The sequence below is a fragment of the Temnothorax americanus genome, unplaced genomic scaffold (assembly GCF_048541705.1).
Source record: "Temnothorax americanus isolate GAGA-0224 unplaced genomic scaffold, ASM4854170v1 Scaffold8, whole genome shotgun sequence".
NCBI lineage: Eukaryota > Metazoa > Arthropoda > Insecta > Hymenoptera > Formicidae > Temnothorax > Temnothorax americanus.
In genome coordinates, this window is record NW_027509802.1 from 5,036,116 (window position 1) to 5,060,333 (window position 24,218).

The following is a 24,218-nucleotide window of genomic DNA, read 5'->3' on the forward strand; positions in this document are numbered from 1 at the left end:
TCGACACTTTTTATACGCTCTGTATATTCTATATGTCAAATTCAAGAAAAATTCTTTGAGAAAAGAAATTTGAAGTTAATATGTCATGATTTTTTCTGTTTATTACTTATAGGTCTTAGTGGTTTAACTACGACATCAGTACAGGGTAGTATCGTACACGGTACACCGGCGCAGCCACCAGCCACACCTTTAGATTTAAGTCCACTTAGACATCATAGATCACCTGCCACTACTCCTGTAAGTTACTCCCCCAGCAATAGTCCAGCATTGGATATGATACAAGAAGAACATCCTGTAGAAATATCAAGGGTATGTAATACTTTATAAATAATGCGGAGTAATTTATTTTAGACACCTATCTTAAATATTTTTAAAACAGTACATTTAACAAAGAAAAGTTTTAAACTAGAAAAAGAAACTCCAAAAAAGAACCGGATTTCCGGGTATCCTAGTACTTGCCCGCTCACCCGATACCCGTTGTATACGGTATATGGAATCGGTTCCGCGAGTACCGGGATAATTCGGGTACTCGTACTATGCTGGTACCCGCACAATGCAGCTACCTGTCTCGATGCGGATTGCAAAATAATAAAACAAATTCTCACACGCTTCAAAAATTATATATAAAATATATAGAAAAATGCTTTTATATTAAATTTTGTAGTTTTTTATAATTTAGTTTATCAGAATAGAATAGAGTAATGAAATAATCGAAGAAGTAAATAAGCTAATCGTTAGAAGGACCAAAATCCATGGTCGAAAAAAGCATTTTGATGATTCTGACCAAAATCAATGGCCGTATTGTCATGACGATTATAATGATAGCCAGTAGGGTTGATTAAGGGGATCCTAAAGTGGCAGTCGTTACCGACATTTAGTTAAATACATACAACTTTTAATTGGCTTTACGGAATTGCAAAACTCTTTTATGGAATTAAAGTACGTACAAAAATGAAGAGCGCTATAGTCGAATTTATATCAAAAAAGCAAAAACATTGAAATTTTGGACACACAGAACTGTCACTGACGACAATATTTGCTTAATACAAAAATACTGCAGTTTATATATACAAAATTAGATACAAAATTAGATAAATTAGTAGGAAAAACATGTAAGAACAATATCGTGCAATTAAAACTAAGATTAAAAGCCTAAACAAAAATTGCATGCTTTTAACTTTTATGCAAAAGCACATGCAGGTTGATAGAATAAGCAATATTGCGTGCAGCACAGTATAACCAGTATGTTCACTCTCTGTCGGCACCTTTGATCTATTGGTTTCCGATTTTCCGCCATGTTTTTCAGTGTACCATTGACGTATCAACGGTTAAAGGGCCCCGGGTTATACTTACAAGTAACACTACCCAAATGTCATACGCCGATTTTTTTGAAACTGTGCACACATGTAGAACTTCAAAAAATATTTGTGTCGTGTTTTTTTATTTTTGGGTTACACGACAGTTTCCCGAAAAAGTAAAGGGGATAACGTTGGTACTAACGAAGATACTTAGGCAACACAATTTAATTTTTGTAGATTAGTAGCACCGCGTAAGTAGTAATCTGTTAAGTTAGAGGAAGCCTTTTTCAAAATATACGCGCACGAATACAAAATAATCAAACCTATTTGACACATGCGTGATAATGAAAGGACAGTATTTGTTATTTGTTTTAAAACTTCTATGTAATCTTCGGTATTTCTATTTTCCATTATATATTATTTTAGCCGTCGCTCGTTATTCGTTAAAAAGTTATTAATAAACAAAAAGTTTGGAAAATATAGCAGCTATTTTGAGTATTGGAAGGCATAAATAACTAATATATATATATGTCGAAATAGTTCACGCGGTTCACGCATACACTTTCCACGCGAAACGAGGTGCCACATGGGTTCATGACGCGCTTTACAAGCTCGTTTAAGTACATGCGTGGAATTTATCCTCTGACTATCCTGACTATATTAAATTGTAGATGTTATATGCATATACACACACACACACACACGCACGCACGCACGCACGCACGCACGCACGCACGTGCGTATTTTTTGGGGGAACCAAAATTTTTGTTTTTTTTTAGCTCATTTTTTAGCTGAGGGGTTAGTCATTCATTTTTTATCAACATTCGCCGAGTTATTGCGAAAAAACGAAAATTTTGGTTCTCCCGAAAAATAAGATTTTCTCGGTTTTTTGCATTTATCTCGTTTCGATTAATAGATAGCACTTTCTCGCTCCTGAGAAAGTTGTAGGGCTTGAAAAAACGAAGAAAATGAGCGGTGACTCGTTCCGATTCGTCAAAAATTGGTTCCCCGTCCCCTCCTCAAAAAGCTCTGGGTCTCATGATACGACAACTCAAAAATAAGCTTTTTTAAACACCCCCAACACGCCTAAAAGGAATAAAAAAGTTTGCATCACTTTCATAGCAAAATGTCTAATTTGACTGGCTTATGCATGGGGAGGGGGGTGCAGGGGAGCAAAATCCCTCCGCCCACGCATGTACTTAAACGAGCTTGTAAAGCGCGTCATGAACCCATGTGGCAGCTCGTTTCGCGTGGAAAATGTATGCGTGAACTATTTTGACATATAGGAAAATAATTTATATATATATGCAACGTAATTGGTGAAGTTGTTAGACCAATTCTTTTAATTCTCACAATATAAATTATTTACTGAAAAGGAAAATTAAAAATAGAAAAGGAAATAAAATATTTATAATTGTATTTTCTTTTTTCCTATTAGTTTTGATAATTTGTACAAAATTAACAATAATAGAAAATAGAAATACCGAAGATTACATAGAAGTTTTAAAACAAATAACAAATACTGTCCTTTCATTATCACGCATGTGTCAAAAAGGTTTGATTATTTTTTATTCGTGCGCGTATATTTCGAAAAAAGCTTCTTCTAACTTAACGGATTACTACTTACGCGGTGCTACTAATCTGCAAAAATTAAATTGTGTTGCCTAGGAATTTTCGTTAGTACCAACATTATCCCTTCTACTTTTTCGGGAAACTGTCGTGTAAGTCAATCCTTTAGGCCATGCACGTTAATTTTTTGTAAAAATACAGGTCAGAAAACCCTGAAAACTCCTAGAGATAGTATTTTGGTGCAAAAACTATTCGGAATAACGTACATAGAGTTGAGAAGGTTAATATTTTGAGGGTAGTCCCTATTATACTCTTAAAACGCTTTATGAGCAAAAATAAAAAAATACGACACATATTTTTCGAAGTTCTGCATGTGTACACAGTTTCAAAAAAATCGGCGTGTGACACTTGAGTAGTGTTATTTGTTAAATGTGCAAAAAAACTGTGTACATTATTCACTCTTATTAGGAATGGCCTAGGCAGAAATACACAAACAATTATAGAAATAAAAGTGATTAATGAAATTGCTGGAATAGCAATGTTTCGATGAATTGCTCGAATGCTAATTATATTTGAAATAACTATTATAAATTATGAGATTAAAGTGGAAATTATAAAAAAATAGTCCGATTATTATTTGTCGTTAAAGATTTTATATTCGTGGTAAAGTTTAATTAAAATTAATAATGCAAAGCAATATAATTTTTGTAAACTTATATTTATTGTCTATGCAGCGGTATTTGTTAAATACATTTACCTGTATACATTTTATGTATTTACATAAAGGTAAAAAAAGGCGCCAAGTACACGTATAGTAGTGTATATGTTGTTACCTAAAAAAAAGAAGAAAGTGGTAGTATTATACCTCGAAAAAACCTAAGTAACAAGTGGTAGATCTTTATATCTCGAAAAATCTCGAAAAAATTTAAGCAGTAGTATCTTTATTTCCGAAAAATTATAACCCAAGTGATACACGTCACAAAATTAAGTTACCTTATCAAAAAGAAGAGTCGCGCTTCAAGTGATCTATTACAATTACAAAAAAGAAATGATATCTCTTTAAATTAGAGCGCCAATTACAGAGAGAACATGTATATTGCCTCAAAAAATAATTGTTGCACTACTTTGAAAAATCTTTACATTGTGTAAATTAGAAAAGAATGTATAATAACAATTTTATAAGATTAAAAAATTTTATTTAAATTTAACAAGGGAATACAAGATATTTAAATACAAAGTTATTTACATGTGTATTTTTTAATGGCCACAAATAATTACAGAGGTAACAGTACAAAATAAAAATATTTTATTAAAATACATAAATTTTTCTTGTAAAAAAACTTGGCGCTGCTAGACCTCGAAATTTTAAATAAATAAATAAACTTATTCTATACTTAATTATAAGCCGCATTATCCGCCGTCCGCGTAGTCACGCTCACCCATATCACTCACTCCCACATCCACGCTGATAATCATTTAATATTACTCCCATCGCATTCTTCTCTGAATTATTTTTATTTATTGTTGTCCTTATTTATTTAAAATTTCGAGGTCTAGCAGCGCCAAGTTTTTTTACAAGAAAAATTTATGTATTTTAATAAAATATTTTTATTTTGTACTGTTACCTCTGTAATTATTTGTGGCCATTAAAAAATACACATGTAAATAACTTTGTATTTAAATATCTTGTATTCCCTTGTTAAATTTAAATAAAATTTTTTAATCTTATAAAATTGTTATTATACATTCTTTTCCAATTTACACAATGTAAAGATTTTTCAAAGTAGTGCAACAATTATTTTTTGAGGCAATATACATGTTCTCTCTGTAATTGGCGCTCTAATTTAAAGAGATATCATTTCTTTTTTGTAATTGTAATAGATCACTTGAAGCGCGACTCTTCTTTTTGATAAGGTAACATAATTTTATGACGTGTATCACTTGGGTTATAATTTTTCGGAAATAAAGATACTACTGCTTAGATTTTTTCGAGATTTTTCGAGATATAAAGATCTACCACTTGTTACTTAGGTTTTTTCGAGGTATAATACTACCACTTTCTTTTTTTTTTAGGTAACAACATATACACTACTATACGTGTACTTGGCGCCTTTTTTTACCTTTTTTTAAAAAAGGTAATTTTGTGCGGATATCACGCCTTTTTGTAGTATATTACGCATTGTATAAACAGTATGTACAGGATAAAGCTATTTGGAGGTATAATACTACCACTTTGTTTTTTTCGAGGTTATTTTTACGTCAGACATAATTTTAATTCATCCCATTTTTATTATGTCTAGACATAATTTTAATTCAGCGATTTTTATTATGTCATGACATAATTTTCATTCTGCCGCTAGGGAAATTTTAAGTCGATTGTTATGAATCAAGCTTGAATTTAATATTTAGGTGTCCCAGGTTGCCGATGACGAGGTCCACATAGCGCGCTCTATAGTTTTCGGTGTCTAGGTGTATTAATACCTTGAATTCGATGGCCACGTGTTCCAAGTTGCCGATGACGAGGTCCACATAGTGCGCTTCGTAGTTTTCGGTGTCTACATGTATTAATACTTCAAATTCGATATCTACGTGTCCTACATTAGGTGCGTTCAGCCGATACTTTGCTAGCCTAGCAATCGTGAACAGTCGCTCGTTTTCGCTCGTTTCCTCTTTTTTGACCTACTGGATTAAAAAGAGAGAAAACGGGCAAAAACGAGCGACTGCTCACGATTGCTAGGCTAGCGGAGTATTGGCTGAACGCACCCATTCAGATTTATAGTTATTAATACACCTAGACACCAAAAACTATGAAGCGCACTATGTGGACCTCGTCATCAGCAACCTGGGACACCTAGACATCAACTTCAAGGTATTAATACACGTAGACACCGAAAACTACGGAGCGCAATATGTGGACCTTGTCATCGGCAACCTGGGAACCTAAACATTGAATTCAACATATTATTACACCTGGACACCGAAAACTACGAAGCGCACTATGTGGACCTCGTCATCGGCAACCTAGGACACCTAGACATCAAATTCAACGTACGATTACACCTGGACACCGGAAACTATGAAGCGCACTATCTGGATCCCGTCATCGGCAACCTGGGATATGTGGACATCGAATTCAACGTATTATTACACCTGGACACCGAAAACTATAAAGCGCACTATCTGGACCTCGTCATCGGCAACCTGGGATACATAGACATCGAATTCAAGCTTGAGTCATAAGAATCGACTTAAAAATTCCCTAGCGGCACTTTCTGCCAAGCGTAGAGAACCTTCTTTTCCGTTGACTCAATATTTATTATATATATACCTAATTTACCTAAATAGAAATCTTCCTCCTGACCGATAAGTCTATCGACCTAATTTCGAAATACGCGCGCGATATCGAAACTGGCGATACCTGCGCCGCCAGCGTCGAAAAAGTGAAAGTAACGTTTCTGATTATGACGTCATCATATAACGTCGGCGTTAGAAGTAGAAGAAGAAGAAGTATCTTAATAAAAAATTTTCGCATTTGGACTTTGCGTCGCAATATCTCCGCTCGTAGGGCACGTAGCGGAATATTATGAGAGAAACCCCCCCCTAATTGGACCCCAAGCTATCGATCAAGCCTACTTAGAACTTGATTCGTTCACTCGTTATCGAGATCTCAACATCTCGGGTACTCGCAACCCGTCGCGTCGCGTAAAAGAGTCACGGGTCGGTCTCGCTCCGCGTGTACTTGGCGCGAGACACTACCGTGTCTCTTGATACGGCGGTATTCATTCGTGTCTCCAAATAATCATTTTATTTGGGTTATTGGATGATCGAAAGTTATGATTTATAAATTTTAACGTGTAATATAACCGCATTCTAAAAAATAATTTTTTTAAGTATAAATGTGGGAAACTGCTGCATGGGTGCTTAAATGTTGTTAGTTCAGTCTCTGTTAATAATTTTTGTATAACATTTATTTGTAGAACAATATTTTAAAAGTGCTCATTGAAAATCGCTTTCAACGAGCACACGTAAAAAATAAAATTATTATGTGGCAATTTTAAATTCCTGAAATTTGAATTTTGGTTTCGGTATGCCTAAAAAAAGAAAAAAATTGTCGAATCTTCAAATTCTACGTGATCGATACTGTATCCTTCGCTAATTGTGCATGAATGTTTCTTTAAACATTTACGAATCAAAAAACCGCATATATAACGAATTGAATTTTTTTTCAACTAAATCGAACTTTTGATAATCAACATCATCCGGCATAAATTCATTAAAAAGTCCGCTTTCACTTTTTTCTTTAATTTCTTTGATTTCATCTTGATTCCATTTGTTTAGATCTAATAAGATATTGTTAAAATCATTCTCGCAGTTTTTGTTCCCCGTATTAAAGAAATTGTGAAATGGTAATTTTCTGAATGCTCGAATGAACGGCAGAAGGGTTCGAACAGTTTCCTTCTAAACGAATTTTTCCAAAAAAGTTTTTTATAGGATCTTGATTTAATCTCCTTGTTTGCACAGAATCAAATTCTTTTTCTTTGAGGCATTCCCATAATTGCAGCATGCCTGAAATAATAACTTTCCAACTATGGATAAACTTTATTTGATTTGTCATGTTTTGACCATCGTGATTAATAATTATTAATGAATCAAAAAACTAAACATTTTTTTTTTGAAAACGTGAGCGTGCAATTTTTCTCCCTTATATTTCGTGGTAAAATTTAATACGTCAAGAAGTTTATCCATTTTGTCTATGAAAGTTACTACCGTTCCAATTGCCTCAGGTGATATTTTCCCAAAATGCATATTTGTACTTATACCTGCCACCACAGATTGACTAAGAAGCTGAGTAGCTAATCGAGTTTTCATTTTTTGGAATGGACCTGGATTTACATGAAAGTTAGTTAATTTTGGTGCCAACCTGAACCTCATTACTTTATCGAGCTCATAAAATTGGCTTACGTAGTCTATCTTAGCAAAAAATTGGCCAAACATGAAAGTATATTTTAAAAACATATTTCGCGTTGCCTTCATCTCAAAGGCGGCACATATCGAATAGGAAAAATATCTTGCGGTCGTTTAGCGTAAAATATGGGGTATCAAGCGTAATTCTTAATTCATTTGCGAGCTGCTTATTTTTAGGACCTATATATCACACACTACGGCATCAACTGTTAAATCAATATTTTGCAATTGAAAAATACATTGAGCGAGTAATTATTTGAGAACTGCAGTTGAACAAGCTGTATTCGAAAGTTCGTAGGTTGTTTCTAATCACCAAAAATACTTCTTGCAATAAAGACGCATGAAAATTTTCCTGGTTGAAATTGCTTTTCATTGCCACTATCATGAAAACCGATAAATTCATCAGTCTTTGTAACATAATATAAATGACATTTTAATGACATTTCATCAAAGCATATTACGTAAATTTTTTCAGACTCTTGCATAGTTGCAATGGTCAGTAAATTAAACACGTTTTGATTTATGCCGTTCGTAATAGAAATATTAAATGTCATTCTATTGAGAGTTGTTCTACTTGGCAAATAAAATATCGATGACAAAGACCTGTACGCTCTTGGCCCTTTAAAATACAAATTCATGCATAATCGTTTAAATTGTAGGGAATACCTCCGACCTCGGGCTTGTTTCTTGTCAGATAATACTTGTTCTCTTACGAACATTGCTATTTGCGGTGGCAAAAATTTTTCACAGGCCTCCAAAAATTGATCTTTGGTTACATGTACCATTTTTTTATTATTTTATGCAAAGCAACATTTTTTTTTGTTATTATTCTATTTTCTTTTTTTAGCATTCTATTTTCTGCTTGTGCCTTTAATTTTCTCGGAGTATGAGCAGACAAATCGTTAGTGGTTTGAGTAACTTTATGAATACTTTGATTCAGTAGCGGTTGGAGTCCTTTGTGGTCCCTAACACCACTGGACCCTGCGGTAACTGCAATGTTAGGATCTGCCATACTGCTGTTTGCTGAAAGGACGATGATATAAGACTGAAGAGAATTGGCGATGATGTTTACTGGTTCCAATTCGACATTGTATTCCGCTTGTACATCATGCTCTGCAGAAAGCTGCAACCTTTCTTCCTCTTCCACCGAATGAGTGGTTTGTCAAATGCCAGATGAAGTGTTAGTTTTTACATTTGCACAATTCTGAAATCAGATTTCATAAAGATCACGTCTATCAGGATCAAACCGCTCTTTACATGCTGAATTGTTACAAAGACAATGGCAGTAACAGTCTTAAAACTAAAAATAAATGATAAATTTAATTCATTTTTCTTTTCATTATTTGACAAACACCATTCATGGTCAATTCCAGAGCGGAAGAAAAATGAATTAACTTCATCAGCTGTAGCATATTTATTAACTCAATTCTTTTACTCTTTAATTGACCATTTCTTTACTTACGTTATTCCGATTATTTTTTAAGTTTTCATCCAAATTGAGAGTTGGTTGAGCCAAAGGAAGCAAACAGTTTTTTAAATTATTTGCATACATTCGGTTCTCAAAGTGGCCGCTACAAATTCTATTGCTGGAATACACATGTTCTGGTGTGTTTTTTTTTTTTAAGATTCTCTTGACGACACGCAATTGCCCACTGTTTTAACCTAAAATTATTAAACTTTTGTATTATAATTTATATTATTTATGATTTAAAGGAAAAAATTGTTCTGTAACATGTTGTACAAAGTCTTGACATGTACAAATCTTTCGTCATCCTTAGGGAAAGTAAAGAAATGGAAATTTGAGTTCTTGCTCGTATTTTGACAGTCTCGAACGCTGCAAATTTTTTAACTTCTGTTTTTATTCATTTTTGCGACACACTGATTAACGAATTTTTAATTTTTGCGATACCACCGAAAATTTGACCGCTGTGGCGTCACACCGACTTTGCACTACCACATTTACAAAAATCCTCTGATTGGTGGCACCATCGAAAATGGCGATGCGCAGTACGGATCGGCACAAACCATAAGAAAGTGTTGAGGGTGCCATTATATGGAGCGCGGAAACGCGGAAACGCGGAAGCGCGGAACAGAGTAGTAACTAGATTCCGCGTTTCCGCGAGTTGAGTCCCGCACGTTTGAACGGAAAAGCGGAATAATCCACTATTATCATCGTGTATGTATGTACCCTGACTTGCATAAGATACTTCATAATAACCATCAACATGATGTTTGGATCTATAATATTATACTGCCACTTTTATAAAATAATAAAGTAATCGAAGCTTTCTTTTTTAATGTGATTAGACAGCTCCGAAATTTGATGGAGTATACTGTATCCGCGTTGACAACGGATTTTGACGCGTTCGTTTCGCGAGTTTGTTTCTCCTTATATTACATGGAGCACAATTTGCGCGGAAAAGCGGAACAGTATAGTGACAAATAGACATTTGTATTTATTTCTCAAAATTGTGTTCACTTAAATTAATCATTGCAATTTTTATTAATATGCTTATCGTTTCAGCTTATCTATTGAATACAAGCATTTTAATCAATAAATACCGTTAAAAATTAATATTTTATAATTCTCCGTTCCGCTTTTCCGCTCAAAATATGCTCCATGTAATATAAGGCATTCAAATCAGATGGAACGGATCGACGGAAATCTAGTAAATTTTGTCTTCCGCGTTTCCGCGTTTCCGCGTTTCCGCGCTCCATGTAGTGGCACCCTGAGTGAACATACTGTTATACTGTGCGTGTAGCAAGAGATGGCGCAGCCATCGGACAAGAAAAGACGTATAAATATCTCACTAGACAAGGATATAGATATATAGATAACATAGAAAATAGAAAAAGGATTAGAAATGTTGACATTATCAACATCGTCGGAGTTCGGCCTTCGCTATAGGATCCCCTTGAAGTCTTTACCGCTAATTAGGTTTTTTCAGAAATTAATTTATAAAAAGATTTATAAACATGCACTTGCTAGCATTATTTGTAAATAAGCTTATGTTAATGCAAATTTTAAACATTTCTTAATATTTTTTATTTTCTTTAAAACTTCTTTACAAATATGTTAATCTAATATATTTAAGTAAATTTTGTGAGAAATAAAATATAAAAATTAAAATTACTTGAGATCAATATTTATTTCATTATTTGCTTAGGCAGATTTTTTATTATTCTATTTTTTTAGAAAATTTTTTTTTTAACTGTAAATGTACAGTTATGAGATTTAATTCGGTCCCTTAACTGTGATCATTGACTTACTTATTTAATCGCTAAATATAATATATTGGATTGATAATGAGAAGAAACCGAATTAAATCTCGTTATTGTATATTATAATGATATGTTATATAAAATTGTTGATTTCTTATATAGAATTAATAAAAGGAACAAAATAATGTCTTACTTTTGTGGAAGTTCAAAATTTTATTTAAATATTGTGACATAATTCTGTTATGATCATTTTAATATAACTTAATATAATTTGGTAATTATGCATAAAAAGACCTCACCTGCCAATGACCTTGACATATGTTGTCAAGCAGCGACTTCTCGCGAAATAAAGTATTCTCTTAGTCTAAGATCCCGACCTACATCGACTTTCACCCATCTGTTTTCCTAATAAAAGGTATTTTTTATCAAACATAATGAATAAACAAACAAATTGTGGATGGGTTGCCTAATTAAATCAGCTCAAGGCTACCTTTAATTAAAAATAATTTAATTAAATTTTTTTTTATTTCTTATACACTCATTTGTATTCTCAAAACCAAAACATTCAGTACCAATCGAAAGTACAAAGCATAAGTAGAAAGTAAAAGTTAGGTTGCCTATCGTTTACTGCTCCCCGGGTTGCCAGGTATAAACAGGTGAGTTGGTATTACTAATTTACACTCATCTGTATTCTTTAATTGACCTATACAAAAAATAAAGATAATTTTATTGCGAACACAGTGGTATTAGGTTGCTTAAGCAAAATCGATCAAGACTTGCGGTTGCCGCGCTTTAAAATCCGAATATTTGAGTAAGCGAGCGGGGTGCGACAGAGAAGTGCTGAACGTACTATTCTATGCAATAGAGGAGGACGCAGCATAGCAGTTGTGCGTGAAGTAATTGCCGAGTGAAAAAGAGTGCGCATGCTCTTTTCACCGTGCGATAGAGAAAGACAACTCTATCGCTTAAAATTTTTTTTGGAGTAAATAACATAAAAATAATTTCTAATATAAAAATGTATAACATAACAATAATATACAAGTAATATTAACTTACCTTTCAATTTTATCTATTTTATTAATAAAACCGAGTAAATAAATAAATATTTCAGAAAACGATAAAAAATTAATAACACATTTATTGTTATAGTAAAAAAATAATCTATACCATATTATATAAAATTCTTACGGGTGGTGTGTGTTTGAACGTTATTAACTTGAAAACTATTGGGCCGAATTTTTACCACAAGTATATAAAACAGGGGTAGAATTTCCCGGGGAGTACTATAAACTGTATAGTTTTTCGTTACCGATCTTTTTTGGAATCGGTATCCAAAATTCTTCCAATTTTTCGGGAAATAATTGACCGAATCTTAAAAACAGGGATAGAATAATTTAATATAATTATAATAATAATTTAATAATAATTTAATTTTACATTAATCTACCAATTTATCGATTTAGTTAAAACCGATTCAAAAATTTTATTAATTGTTCGAGCGATAGAGTTGTCTTTCTCTATCGCACGGTGAAAAGAGCATGCGCACTCTTTTTCACTCGGCAATTACTTCACGCACAACTGCTATGCTGCGTCCTCCTCTATTGCATAGAATAGTACGTTCAGCACTTCTCTGTCGCACCCCGCTCGCTTACTCAAATATTCGGATTTTAAAGCGCGGCAACCGCAAGTCTTGATCGATTTTGCTTAGGCAACCTAATACCACTGTGTTCGCAATAAAATTATCTTTATTTTTTGTATAGGTCAATTAAAGAATACAGATGAGTGTAAATTAGTAATACCAACTCACCTGTTTATACCTGGCAACCCGGGGAGCAGTAAACGATAGGCAACCTAACTTTTACTTTCTACTTGTGCTTTGTACTTTCGATTGGTGCTGAATGTTTTGAGAATACAAATGAATGTAGAAATAAAAAAAAATTTAATTAAATTATTTTTAATTAAGGGTAGCCTTGAGCTGATTTAATTAGGCAACCCATCCGCGATTTGTTTGTTTAATCATTATGTTTGATAAAAAATATCTTTTATTAGGAAAACAGATGGATGAAGGTCGATGTAGGTCGGGATCTTGTACTATCTGCTTTAACAAAAAGACTTCAATTTATCAACAATTTATATTACTGCTTAATGTTGTGTTTTGGTAAAGCAGCAACTTTCACGCGAAACGAGATATTCTTTATTTAAATAAAAAAAGACGTAATATTGGTCATTTATGCCTCTCAATACTGAAAATAGCTGCTATATTTTCCAAACTTTTTTTGTTAATAACTTTTTAACGAATAACGACCGCCGGCTAAAAACTTCTGAAGGTCACTCAGGAGGGTGACCTTGACAACATATGTCAAGGTCAAGGTCATTGACAGGTGAGGTCTTTTTATGCATAATTACCTATAATTTTATTGAGTTAAATTTAACTCAAAGAAAAACATTAATATTTATATTTCTTTATATCAATATATAATAATAGCCACTAAGTATCGATGATTTTCTTGTTTCTTTTTTTTCGAAAAAAAGAGAGTAACGGATAAAAAATTTGTAATATGCTGTAGTACCGCATAATCTTACTTGAAATGTTTAATTTTTAGTTTTGATATGTTTACAGGTACCACCACAAATTTCAGTAACAGATGTTCTTGGAGGACAAGTGACGTTAATTAGTTGCTCGCCATCTCCATCTCCATCGCCTGATTCACTTGAAGATGCATTACCTCATTACAACACTCTTCCGAGTTTTATTATTTCAGAGCCGTGCGATCCTTCGAGACCTAGTATAACACGCGGTATCGGTAGACCGCACAATACGATACCTACCGAAGTCGAGGTTCCTTTATCCGATGAGTCAAGCAGATTAAATTCCGAAACTATATTAGGTCGTGTCAAACAAATAATAGATGCAAGAGCGCCACCGAAAGGTTTTATATTTTCAAGAGAAGAAGTGGAAGGTAGTGGACTTAGTTTAGAATATCCCGGTGGCGTACAAATTGAACTTAGGGTATGCGAATCGGAGGAAAGAGAAGCGAAGGGAATAAAGATGCGTAGGATTAGTGGGGACCAATTGCAATATAGTCAACTTTGTCAGCAATTGATTTCATGTATTACTGTTTGACGACAACCAGCATGTAATATAATATGTTTTTATACATTACGTTACATTCCTAGTGTAACATACACTATTCATCACAGTATTGCACACGTTGCATATACACAAATGGTATTTTTAAATTACCTTCATTCTTCATATATATAATAACATTACTGTGTTATTATATTCGTGTAACATTCAATGTCTTATACGTTTTTTAGTGTTTGTTTTGAGAGATAAGATAAGAGCCATCTTATTTATAATATGAAATTGTAAATAGGGAAATATATTAGTTGTATATTTATATCTTCTGAAACATTGAAATATTATATTATATGCATGTTTAATAATTTCCAAAAAACAAACAGTCTATTTTCTTTATGTTTTAACTATAGCAGATGTTGTGTAAACTCATCAAGTACTGAAAAATTTCAATGAAAAATTTATTCATGATTATGGAATTAATAATAGCACCCAGTGTAGATGCAAAGAACGACTTACTGATTCGTCCAGTCTATTTGCATTAATTCAATACATATACTGACTGAGTGCTATTTATATTCTTTATTTTGTTCATAATATTTTTTTATCAAATATATTTTTAATGTTAGAGACATATATATAGATAAAATTTCAAGTTTTTTAATTTGTATTACTTTGATCTATTTGTAAACTTAATTATATAAGGAAATGGGAAATGAGAATATTGTAATTTGTACTAGACAAATATTAACAAAAACAGTTCTCTTTCTTTGTGCTACATACAATTTATGAACAGATCTATAACATAAAATGACCTTACTGTAAATAGTTACGTTGTGGCGAGATGTCATTATTTACATGAAACAAAAATAAATGACAAAATATACATTAAACTGCGTTGTATATATTACAGTAAAAACATAAAATTCAGTACTTGTATACACTTACTAGTAAATGTTTACATTAAAATGTTAAAGAAGGTAATAAAAAAATAAACATGTTTTCTATTACTAGTAATTATATACACTTACTAAAACGATTCAGTGTGTGTTAAAACATACTGATATAATTTGCGAATTGTAAATTTCATTAACAAGTGGTATGTTGATTGAATTGCGTGCAACGTGATATATTTTACTTAATTGAAATAAAAAAACAAAAGTAATTCTTGTTTAAACGTTCAAACTACTTTTTAGCGATTATTTCCGTTAAGAAGTAATACAGATGTTTTAAAAAAATGATAATTAGTTGATGAGATTTGATGAATATGAATGAAAAAGAATCTTATATCGTAATTGGTTCAGTTTTATGATTATTGTTTTTGAGCGTGGTCAGACATTGTCATGAAGCGGTATGTAGTATAGTGACTGTTTAGTGATTTACTAGTGGTGTTATCCGCTATGAAATATTATGCATAAGACAGCTTACATTAATCAATAGACTATCAATAGACGCTATATTATATTGATTTATGACAATACTCAACCACATATCTCAACAATAACAGTCATCAAATTGAACCAGTAGCAACTCAGATAGCAACGTGTCTGCATTGTTGCTGGCATGTTGCCGATAACATAGTATGTGTTGCTATCAGAATGGTGGCAACTGAGTCCCCATTTGTCAGCAAGTTGATGCCTTCACGATATAACAATTTTGTATAGCAACTTGTTAGCACAACTTGTTGGCAACTTATGCTGCGGTCTAAAATCGTCTGATTCAAAATTCGAGCTGTTATTGTTATGTTGCTGTAATAATTCATAGGATCACACAATGCTATTGCTGTCATATTGTTAGCAACGCGAAGTAAATTTGATGCTGCTTTCTTGCCGACAAATTGCTGGCAATACATATATCCAATGTTGCCTGCGTGTTGCTTCAAATATTAAATTACTCGAAATTAATTGAAGTACATTACGGAAAGTTGTCAGCAGCCAGCATCATAAGCAATCACAGGTTTGCGCGATTTTGTTGAGACACGCTTTGCTATCTGGGAATATAAGACTCTCCTCATCCATATTCATCGCATCTTTTCTCCAACTGATTACTTCTTTAAACATTGATACTATTTTTTAGTAGAGAAGATATTAAAAAATAAAACAACAGTCACAAAATCGCTTTTAAAGCATTCTAGAAATTCAAATTTCTATGCGTGGATATAAATGCACTTATATCATGTTCGGAAAAGTGTATCTGCAAGCGTTTATATTGATTAATAAAATTTATTTTAAGCAAAGTTACTATCTTTTTTAAATTTCATTGAAAAGTTCACTATTTTTTATATGCAACAACTTAATAAGATAATAACTTATCATAAAACTAAACAAAAAAGAATTGTTTATAAAATAAATTTTTTTACGTTATTTAAAATATGGTTTTTATTTATTTCAGTATAGTAAACTATAATATAGCATAGTATACTATAACTATAACTATAATTACACTTTGAATTATATGTTGTTTGAATATATTTTTGCTAAATTAGAATAACAAGTGTATTTGCTTTTGCTAGTAAAGATATCAGTTTTCTAGTCTTTTTATTGGTAAAGTTAATATATAAGCTTATTGTAAGTGTATACAACTACTGATTTCATAATTTTACTATGACATATACAGAGTGTTCCAAAATTCGCGCGTGTGGCGTACAAGACGTGATTCTTTATAATAAAAGAAACAATCAAATTACAAGGAAAACGCCGTAATCGGTTAGGACCGGATCTTGATTGTCTATATTGTACATATATATTTTTTGTTTTAAGTGAATTTTACGTACAATTCTTCGTCTTGGCAAACCACGCACCTTTACTTTCGAACATAACGCAGTTTTAACCAAAGCTAGAACGGCAAAATTAATATCAATTTAATTATGTGATTATGCCGTGTGTGTGTTAGCTTCGGTTAAGACTGCTTATGTCCGAAAGTAACGGCGTGTGGTTTACCAAGGCGAAGAATTCGTCATGGATATTGTGTTTATACACGACTTGAAGGGTTCTGTTCGGGGCTGATGGCTACGTTCGGGGAGCGCGCTATTAGCGCTATTTGCTTATTCTATTCTTGTTCTACTCTTGATAAGCGATAAAGATAGAATGATGCAATAGCGCTAATAGCGCGCTCCCCGAACGCACGTGAGTATTCTCGTTCCGCCATTTTTTAACCAATCATATGTGAAAACATAACCTTTCAAGGAACTTTTTCGTAAACGTCAATACGCTTTTCGGTCTCGCGATTAATGTAAAAATTTAGCTGAAATATCGATTCTGTAAAACTAAAAATAAGTATTAATTGATTCTTAATTGATTAGACGTGTGTTCTTAAACGCGCGACAGTATAATTTGTTTTATAAGTGTCGTATGTCATATTTATCGTAAATCGACACATCGTGACTCCGTTTCCTTGTACGTATTTGGAGCAGTAATTTCAAAAGGGCAGAAGGTATATTATTTAAATAATACTTATCGCGAAAAATTGTTTTCATGTTGCAGTTTTGTCACATTTTGACATATTTGTGTTTTTAGATTAAGTATTTGGCTGTTTGTAAAATGTCAACTGAGGACAATGAAAAAAATCCAAGTACGTCGCATCCTGGGCCAAATGTTGAGGTAATTGCCGCATAAATTCCTAATTTTTTCTTTTGTTTACTAATTTAATGCTTCATTTATCATATTTAATATACTTCCACTCATTTCAGGATCCTAAGCTTCAAGAGTATTACACAGATGAAAAAATTGAAAGCTTGTTGGTCGAAAATCTCTACCTAAAGAGTCTGCTAAAAATGTCAACTAAGGACAATCAAAAAAATCCAAGTACATACGTCGCATTCTGGACCAAATGTTGAGGTAATTGCTACATAAATTCCTAATTTTTTTTTGTTTACTAATGTAATGCTCCATTTATCTTATTTAATATACCACTCATTTCAGGACCCTAAGCTTCAAGAGTATTACGCAGATGAAAAAACTGAAAGCTTGTTGGTCGAAAATCTCTACCTGAAGAGTAAGCTGAAACGGTTACATCTTATTTTGAAAATGTTCTCTCATAATCCGAAAGTTGCTGAATATTTACAACAGCACAATGTCAAATAATTTATTTGTCTTTTTTGATTACTTTTGTATCAAATAAAACTATTGTACAAATAAAAAATTATACTTTGTATCAAATAAAATGATTTTGAACTGTATGAAATAAATTTCATTTTCCAAAAGATTGTTACTCCATAAATAACACTGTAACTGCATAATAATAATAATAATAATGATGTACATTGACTAATAAAAACTCATGCTCACAATATCTCCAGAGGAATTAATTTTTAAAAACGATACTTTATTTAATAAAATACATATTTATAGACCATATGTAATATTTATTACAAAGTAACAAGCAGTTTCAAAGGATTTACTTATATGTTTAAACACTTTTTGGTTAAGCTTTTTTCAAGCTTGCTGACTCAAAAACGTTCTTCCGGTGCTATAAGCGGGCAACGGGTAGCCAGTACTTCGGAGGAAATCGTATCCATGAACAGACAAAGCAAGCCGAAATTTCAGACTTTTGATTATACTTTCAGGAGACCAATGCGGACGTCGCCCCTCTTGTCGCCCCTCTTGTAACATTTCGATCTGCTCACTGTTTAAAAATGACTCCATTGCAGTTTTCATCTTGTCTATTTGGCTGCGTAGCATCTGATTCTCCTTCTCCAAAGACAAATTGGCTACCACCCGTGCAGATTGAAGAGTCGGTTGCAAGTGTCCATTCTTCTCCTCCAAAGACAAACCGGCTTCCACCTGTGCAGTCTGCTCACTGTCAGATGACAGTAAACTTTTTGGGATATTACTGGATATTTCCACTTCATTGGAAACATCATGGTTTGATGGGGCAGCATAATCCATGTTCTACAACATTTTGGACAATGTTACAGTTTTTTGAATAAAAATCAACAATTTCTATTAAGAACCAGAAGTGTGTCAAATAATATTACCATTTCTGGAGTAATTGAAACTTCTGCTACTTTTTGAGCACATGTGCTAACAATTTCATTTCGTAGCTTCTGAAAACCATTGACATGCTATCAAATATGTTGCATATATTGAAGAATTTATAATTATAAGAGAAAGTTTGATGAAAAGCACAAGCTCGATTCCAAAGTCGGTATAGCTCGAGATCTACGACTACCACATTCTGAACATTTGACAAAATTCGAATAATAAAATTCAGTAAAATAAATTAATTATGCAAAGTTTGCAAGAAATTTATTTACTTTGTATGGAGACTTCCTTGGAGGTGAATCAATCCTGCGAGGTGGATTAGGAACATGAAATAAAGTAGGAACCGCATTTGGCTTCAATTTTTTCCAACCGTCGACACGTCTACTTTCGAACTGTGAATCCTCAAAGTTTGTATTAATGTTGTAATTGGAAAATACATTTACATTTATGACGTGTAAAAGAAATTATAATTAATGTTTCTTCCTCGTCCTCTTCCTCTTCCACCTTGTCCTCTTCCTCTTCCACGTTGCCCTCTTCCTCTCCCACCTCGTCCTCGTCTTCGCCCTCCTCTACCTCTCTGACAAGCCGCAACGGCTTGGGCAATAATTTTGCCTAATTGTTCGCTCTAAAACATTAACAATAAGAAAAATAATGAAACAGTATGTTCATGATATTTATGATATGCGTATAAGAAATATAACTTTATAACTGCACTGATTTATACACAAAAAAATAATTTAACTCAACACAAGGTATGTGTGTGTGTGTGTGTGTGTGTGTGCACACGCACACGCACACGCACACGCACACGCACACGCACACGCACACGCACACGCGCACGCGCACGCGCACGCGCGCGCGCACACACACACACACACACACACATACCTTGTGTTGAGTTAAATTATTTTTTTGTGTATAAATCAGTGCAGTTATAAAGTTATATTTCTTATACGCATATCATAAATATCATGAACATACTGTTTCATTATTTTTCTTATTGTTAATGTTTTAAAGCGAACAATTAGGCAAAATTATTACCCAAACCGTTGCGGCTTGTCAGAGAGGTAGAGGAGGGCGAAGACGAGGACGAGGTGGGAGAGGAAGAGGGCAACGTGGAAGAGGAAGAGGACAAGGTGGAAGAGGAAGAGGACGAGGAAGAAACATTAATTATAATTTCTTTTACACGTCATAAATGTAAATGTATTTTCCAATTACAACATTAATACAAACATATATTTGTTATTTTAAACCTTTTGGACATAATCCTAATTCTAATATATATATAAAATTCCCTTTGGTATAGGATGAAGGGGAGGGGTTTTTAGTGGGTGCAAGCCCCACACTACCCCGCCGGGGTGCGTTCGAAAACGTCCCCCGAGTGCCTTGACCCACCCGACGAGCGTTCGAAAACACTTCGAGAGCTCTCGATAGGCTCTCGATCAGTGCGTTCGAAAACACTCTCAAACCACCTTCTGAGTGACTTTTTCTCCCTGCCTCGCGAGGTAGGGAAAAGTGGGTAGGTGACTTATTTGGCGGTAAATATGGCATCTGAAACGCGAGAAATACGGCTTGATAAGTCGAAGCAAGTTATTATCACAGATCCTAATACCAACGAATTGGTGATTATGCCGAATGGGTGTTTACTTCTATGGGATAAAGAGGGTAAGTATTTATTTACGGGTTGTTCTACAAAATCTGCCAAAAATATGTGTCCTAACCTCATGTATATTTAGAACTGAGCATAAATATTAATTGTTAAAACTTTTTCCGACAAAGTCGTAAACGTAAATCGGTGTTGGAAGTCAACACACAAAAGGATTGACGTTAGCATATGCCGTATCCATCGCAATGCGATAAATGCGGTATACGCTAATGTCAATCTTTGTGTTGATTTCCGACACCGACTTACGTTTACGACTCTGTCAGAAAAAGTTACGACAATCTTTATGTTCAGGCTCATAGTATGCTTATCATGGCATACAACTTAATATTTTATTAACGTATCTTTTAAATTGTTTTTGCAGAACAAAATATTATCGAAGTGTCAAATGTCAAGGAAGTTCGGCAGCATTTTGGTGTGGAGGTTGAAGAATCAGTTTGTCAGAATGATACTGGTTTCAGCCCAGATGTAGTTTCATCCCAGACCTCAACAATCCCAACATGCGATGTAAAGAAGAGTACTGCATTTTGGAAAGATGAAAATGCTGTAAAGACACTTATTTATCAGTGGAAGCAACATCAATCTCTATTTGAAAATACTTCTATTAGAAATGATGTTGTATGGACAAAAATAAGTGAGGAATTGGAGAAAGCCAACAGTGCGTGGCAATATACGGGTAAAAACTGTGAGAATAAATTTAAGGATATAAGTAAAGTATACAAACGTACAAAGGATCATAACAACCAGACGGGAGTAGCACCGAAAACCTGTAAATATTTTCAAGAATTGGAGGAAGTGCTGGGAGAAAAACCTTGCTTAAAACCTGTTGCCTTAGCTTCGAGTCTGAGGAAGAGACCTCATCCAGCAACTTCAAGCAGTGTATCTAATACTGACAACACAATAAGTGACATCGATGATACAGAAGATAGTGGTGATGGGATTTCAATAAAAGCCCAAAAACCAAAGAAGACACGTATGGAACGTGAACTGGAACTGTGGTCAAAAACTATGAGTGAGGAAAATAAGATACGTGATGAAGCCAGAGAACGAAGGCACCATGAGTTATTGGAACGTCAGGATCTAGCTCGACAAAGTTACGAAACTTATATGGAAAAACTCATTAAAAAACTCTAAATTTTTTATTATTACATAATATACATATATAAGTTACATAAATATAATTTGCGCAGTTTTACATATATAATGTTAATCTTTAAATACTTACTAAAGAGCTATATTTTAGAGCTGTTATGCAGAAATTTTGTGCGTAAAATTTACTAGTCTTTAAAGAATTTTAATTTTGTTCGTAGACTAAAAAATATTTTTAGCTATATTATGTTGCAACAGGAAGACCAGGAAGTCGATTCTGTACCTTGTCGCAAGATACAGAATCGATCCCTAGGTATTACATAATGCATTATTTTTGTTATTGATTAAAAATATTTTTTCAATTATCTACGATATTTTATTGCAACTCGTGATAGAAGGTAATCTTAAGTTAACACAAGGTGATATTAAGTGACACTTTTGTTCATTTACAATAATGGTCTTTAATGGCTGTGATTACTGAGAATGTGTTATTATAAATTAAAAATACAATTTTTGTTTCTTTATAATAATGGTCCTTAATGGCTATGTGATTACAGAATAATGTGTTATTATAAATTAAGAATACAACTTTTGTTCCTTTATAAGAATGGTCTTTAATGGCTGTGTGATTACAGAATAATATGTGTTATTATAAATTAAGAATACAACTTTTGTTCCTTTATAAGAATGGTCTTTAATGGCTGTGTGATTACAGAATAATATGTGCTATTATAAATTAAGAATACAACTTTTGTTCCTTTGGTCTTTAATGGCTGTGTGAATTCCATTCCAGTTGAATAAACATCAACGAATTAATGTTACAAGATATTGTCGTTTTACTATCCCTTCTGGATCATTCTGGAAATTTATTGGCTGCCTAACAAAATTGTCATCATCATCATCATCGTCGTCATCGTGTCCTTCGATGATGAAGTCTTCATACTCTTCCAACCCTGCCAAAAATGACCAATTGAATCCGATTAAAAATTTTGAATCCGCATGAATCTGGATTCTTGATCCGGAAATCACGGATTTATAACGATTACACCAACTGAAAACGATTGAAACGGATTGGTATTCAAGAATGTAATTTCAATCGGATTCTATCGGTTTAAATCGTTACACGTAGAAAATTTTTCTCGAAAATACAAGTATACACGAACAAAGTAAATACCATACTAATCTTGCACGGCTAGGATATAGTCATAATATGCAAAAAATTTCAAGAAAGTATAGGAAATTTAGAGAGCAAAGAATAAAAATATGGCTGATGGACAAAAAACGATGTCTGTTGCAGTCATGGCAAAAACATAAATTGCTGTTATAGGCTGTGGCGGCCAGCTGTCCGCCACGAGCAAACTTGAGAACGCTGTAGAAACCCTGCCGAGCTGCCCTAGATATAGGGGTCAATGTTGAATTTTAATCACGCGAGAATATACTGGCGATGCGCCGCGTAGCGGGCGCGAGCCGAACCCTTTCGCCGCGCGAGCCCGCGTTGCCGCTCGCGCCGCGCGCCTTCCGTCGTCCGTATATACATATTAGTATAGGACTTTTTTTACTTTTCTCATATTTCCTTGTTAGTATGGCAAACTTATTTACCTTTAGGTTACAAGATGTATCTGATCAAACTATTACTTTTCTATTGTCATATATTAATTTCCGGTTGAATACGCGTATATTCTACCGGTGTGATGTAAATCTAGTACATTTTATTATGAGTATTCTACATTATTCGAGAAAAATTTTTTGCGTGTATGATTTCATAACGATTATACTGATTGGAAACGATTGAAACGGATTCGTACTCAAGGATGTAATTTCACTCGTTTTCTATCGATTTGAATCAGTCTAAATTGTTATGATTTCGTGAACTCCGAAATCACGAAATTATAATGATTTAAGGGGATAATAAAGCCGTCTGTAATACCGGCTTTTTTTCTTAGCACTAATCTTTTAATTAGCTTTATAGAAATGCAAAATTCTTGTCTAGAATTAAAGTACGCATCAAAATCTAGGTCATGGTGGTCGAATTTGTATCGAAAACGAGAAAAAATTAATATTTTTGTTAATTTTTGGTATACGTGACGACAATATTTGCTTTGTACAAAAATTCCACAATAAATATCCACAAAATTAGACCGGCATGACCTAGGAACAACATTTAAGAACAATATCGTGCAATTAGATCTAAGATTGAAAGCCTAGAAAAAAAAGATTAGTTTAAATAAACTTTTATATGTGCAAAAACACATTCAGGTTGACATTGCGTGTAGCGAGAGATGGCGCAGCAATCGAAACAAGGACAAATGCCTTTCGTTAGACAAGGACAGATATAGATATATGACATA

The 24,218-nt window shown here is 33.4% G+C and overlaps 3 protein-coding genes and 1 long non-coding RNA gene across 11 annotated transcripts in view; 2 read left to right on the top strand and 2 right to left on the bottom strand.

Moving 5' to 3' along the window:
- The window catches only part of LOC143907298 (uncharacterized), a 192,712-nt gene extending 188,214 nt beyond the window's left edge, over positions 1 to 4,498 (bottom strand). The window contains exon 1 of the long non-coding RNA XR_013259824.1: positions 3,861 to 4,498. This is a non-coding gene — a long non-coding RNA (uncharacterized LOC143907298). The remainder of the gene's footprint in view (positions 1 to 3,860) is intronic.
- Positions 1 to 16,372, top strand: part of LOC143907290 (serine/threonine-protein kinase SIK3) — a 199,086-nt gene extending 182,714 nt beyond the window's left edge. For all 6 annotated transcript variants that reach the window (XM_077423968.1, XM_077423966.1, XM_077423967.1 and 3 more), the window contains 2 exons: positions 113 to 309; positions 13,675 to 16,372. In XM_077423968.1, the coding sequence (XP_077280094.1) occupies positions 113 to 309; positions 13,675 to 14,178 (701 nt within the window). In that variant the 3' untranslated portion in view covers positions 14,179 to 16,372. The remainder of the gene's footprint in view (positions 1 to 112; positions 310 to 13,674) is intronic.
- A 2,066-nt stretch (positions 16,373 to 18,438) lies between these two features.
- LOC143907294 (uncharacterized) lies at positions 18,439 to 19,921 on the bottom strand. Of its 3 annotated transcripts, XM_077423979.1 has the most exons (4): positions 19,623 to 19,916; positions 19,391 to 19,510; positions 19,112 to 19,180; positions 18,439 to 19,025 (listed from the first exon to the last, which is right to left on the bottom strand). In XM_077423979.1, the coding sequence occupies exons 3-4, from the start codon at positions 19,112 to 19,114 to the stop codon at positions 18,570 to 18,572; spliced, it is 459 nt and encodes a 152-aa protein (XP_077280105.1). In that variant the 5' UTR covers positions 19,115 to 19,180; positions 19,391 to 19,510; positions 19,623 to 19,916; the 3' UTR covers positions 18,439 to 18,569. The 3 variants fall into 3 exon arrangements, with proteins under 3 accessions (XP_077280105.1, XP_077280104.1, XP_077280106.1); XM_077423978.1 differs by having other exon boundaries at positions 19,391 to 19,916; XM_077423980.1 differs by having other exon boundaries at positions 19,112 to 19,921.
- A 469-nt stretch (positions 19,922 to 20,390) lies between these two features.
- On the top strand, positions 20,391 to 22,817 carry LOC143907048 (uncharacterized). The gene is made up of 2 exons (XM_077423545.1): positions 20,391 to 20,783; positions 21,146 to 22,817. Exons 1-2 carry the CDS (start codon positions 20,663 to 20,665, stop codon positions 21,913 to 21,915), a joined length of 891 nt encoding a protein of 296 aa, XP_077279671.1. The 5' UTR covers positions 20,391 to 20,662; the 3' UTR covers positions 21,916 to 22,817.
- Positions 22,818 to 24,218: the final 1,401 nt, after the last annotated feature.

Bases quoted from the DNA above. Each gene is read 5' to 3' on its own strand.
- LOC143907048 (XM_077423545.1), top strand. From the start codon at position 20,663: ATGGCATCTGAAACGCGAGAAATACGGCTTGATAAGTCGAAGCAAGTT. The intron at 20,784-21,145 runs GTAAGTATTTAT...TTGTTTTTGCAG, and splicing joins ACTTCTATGGGATAAAGAGG to AACAAAATATTATCGAAGTG.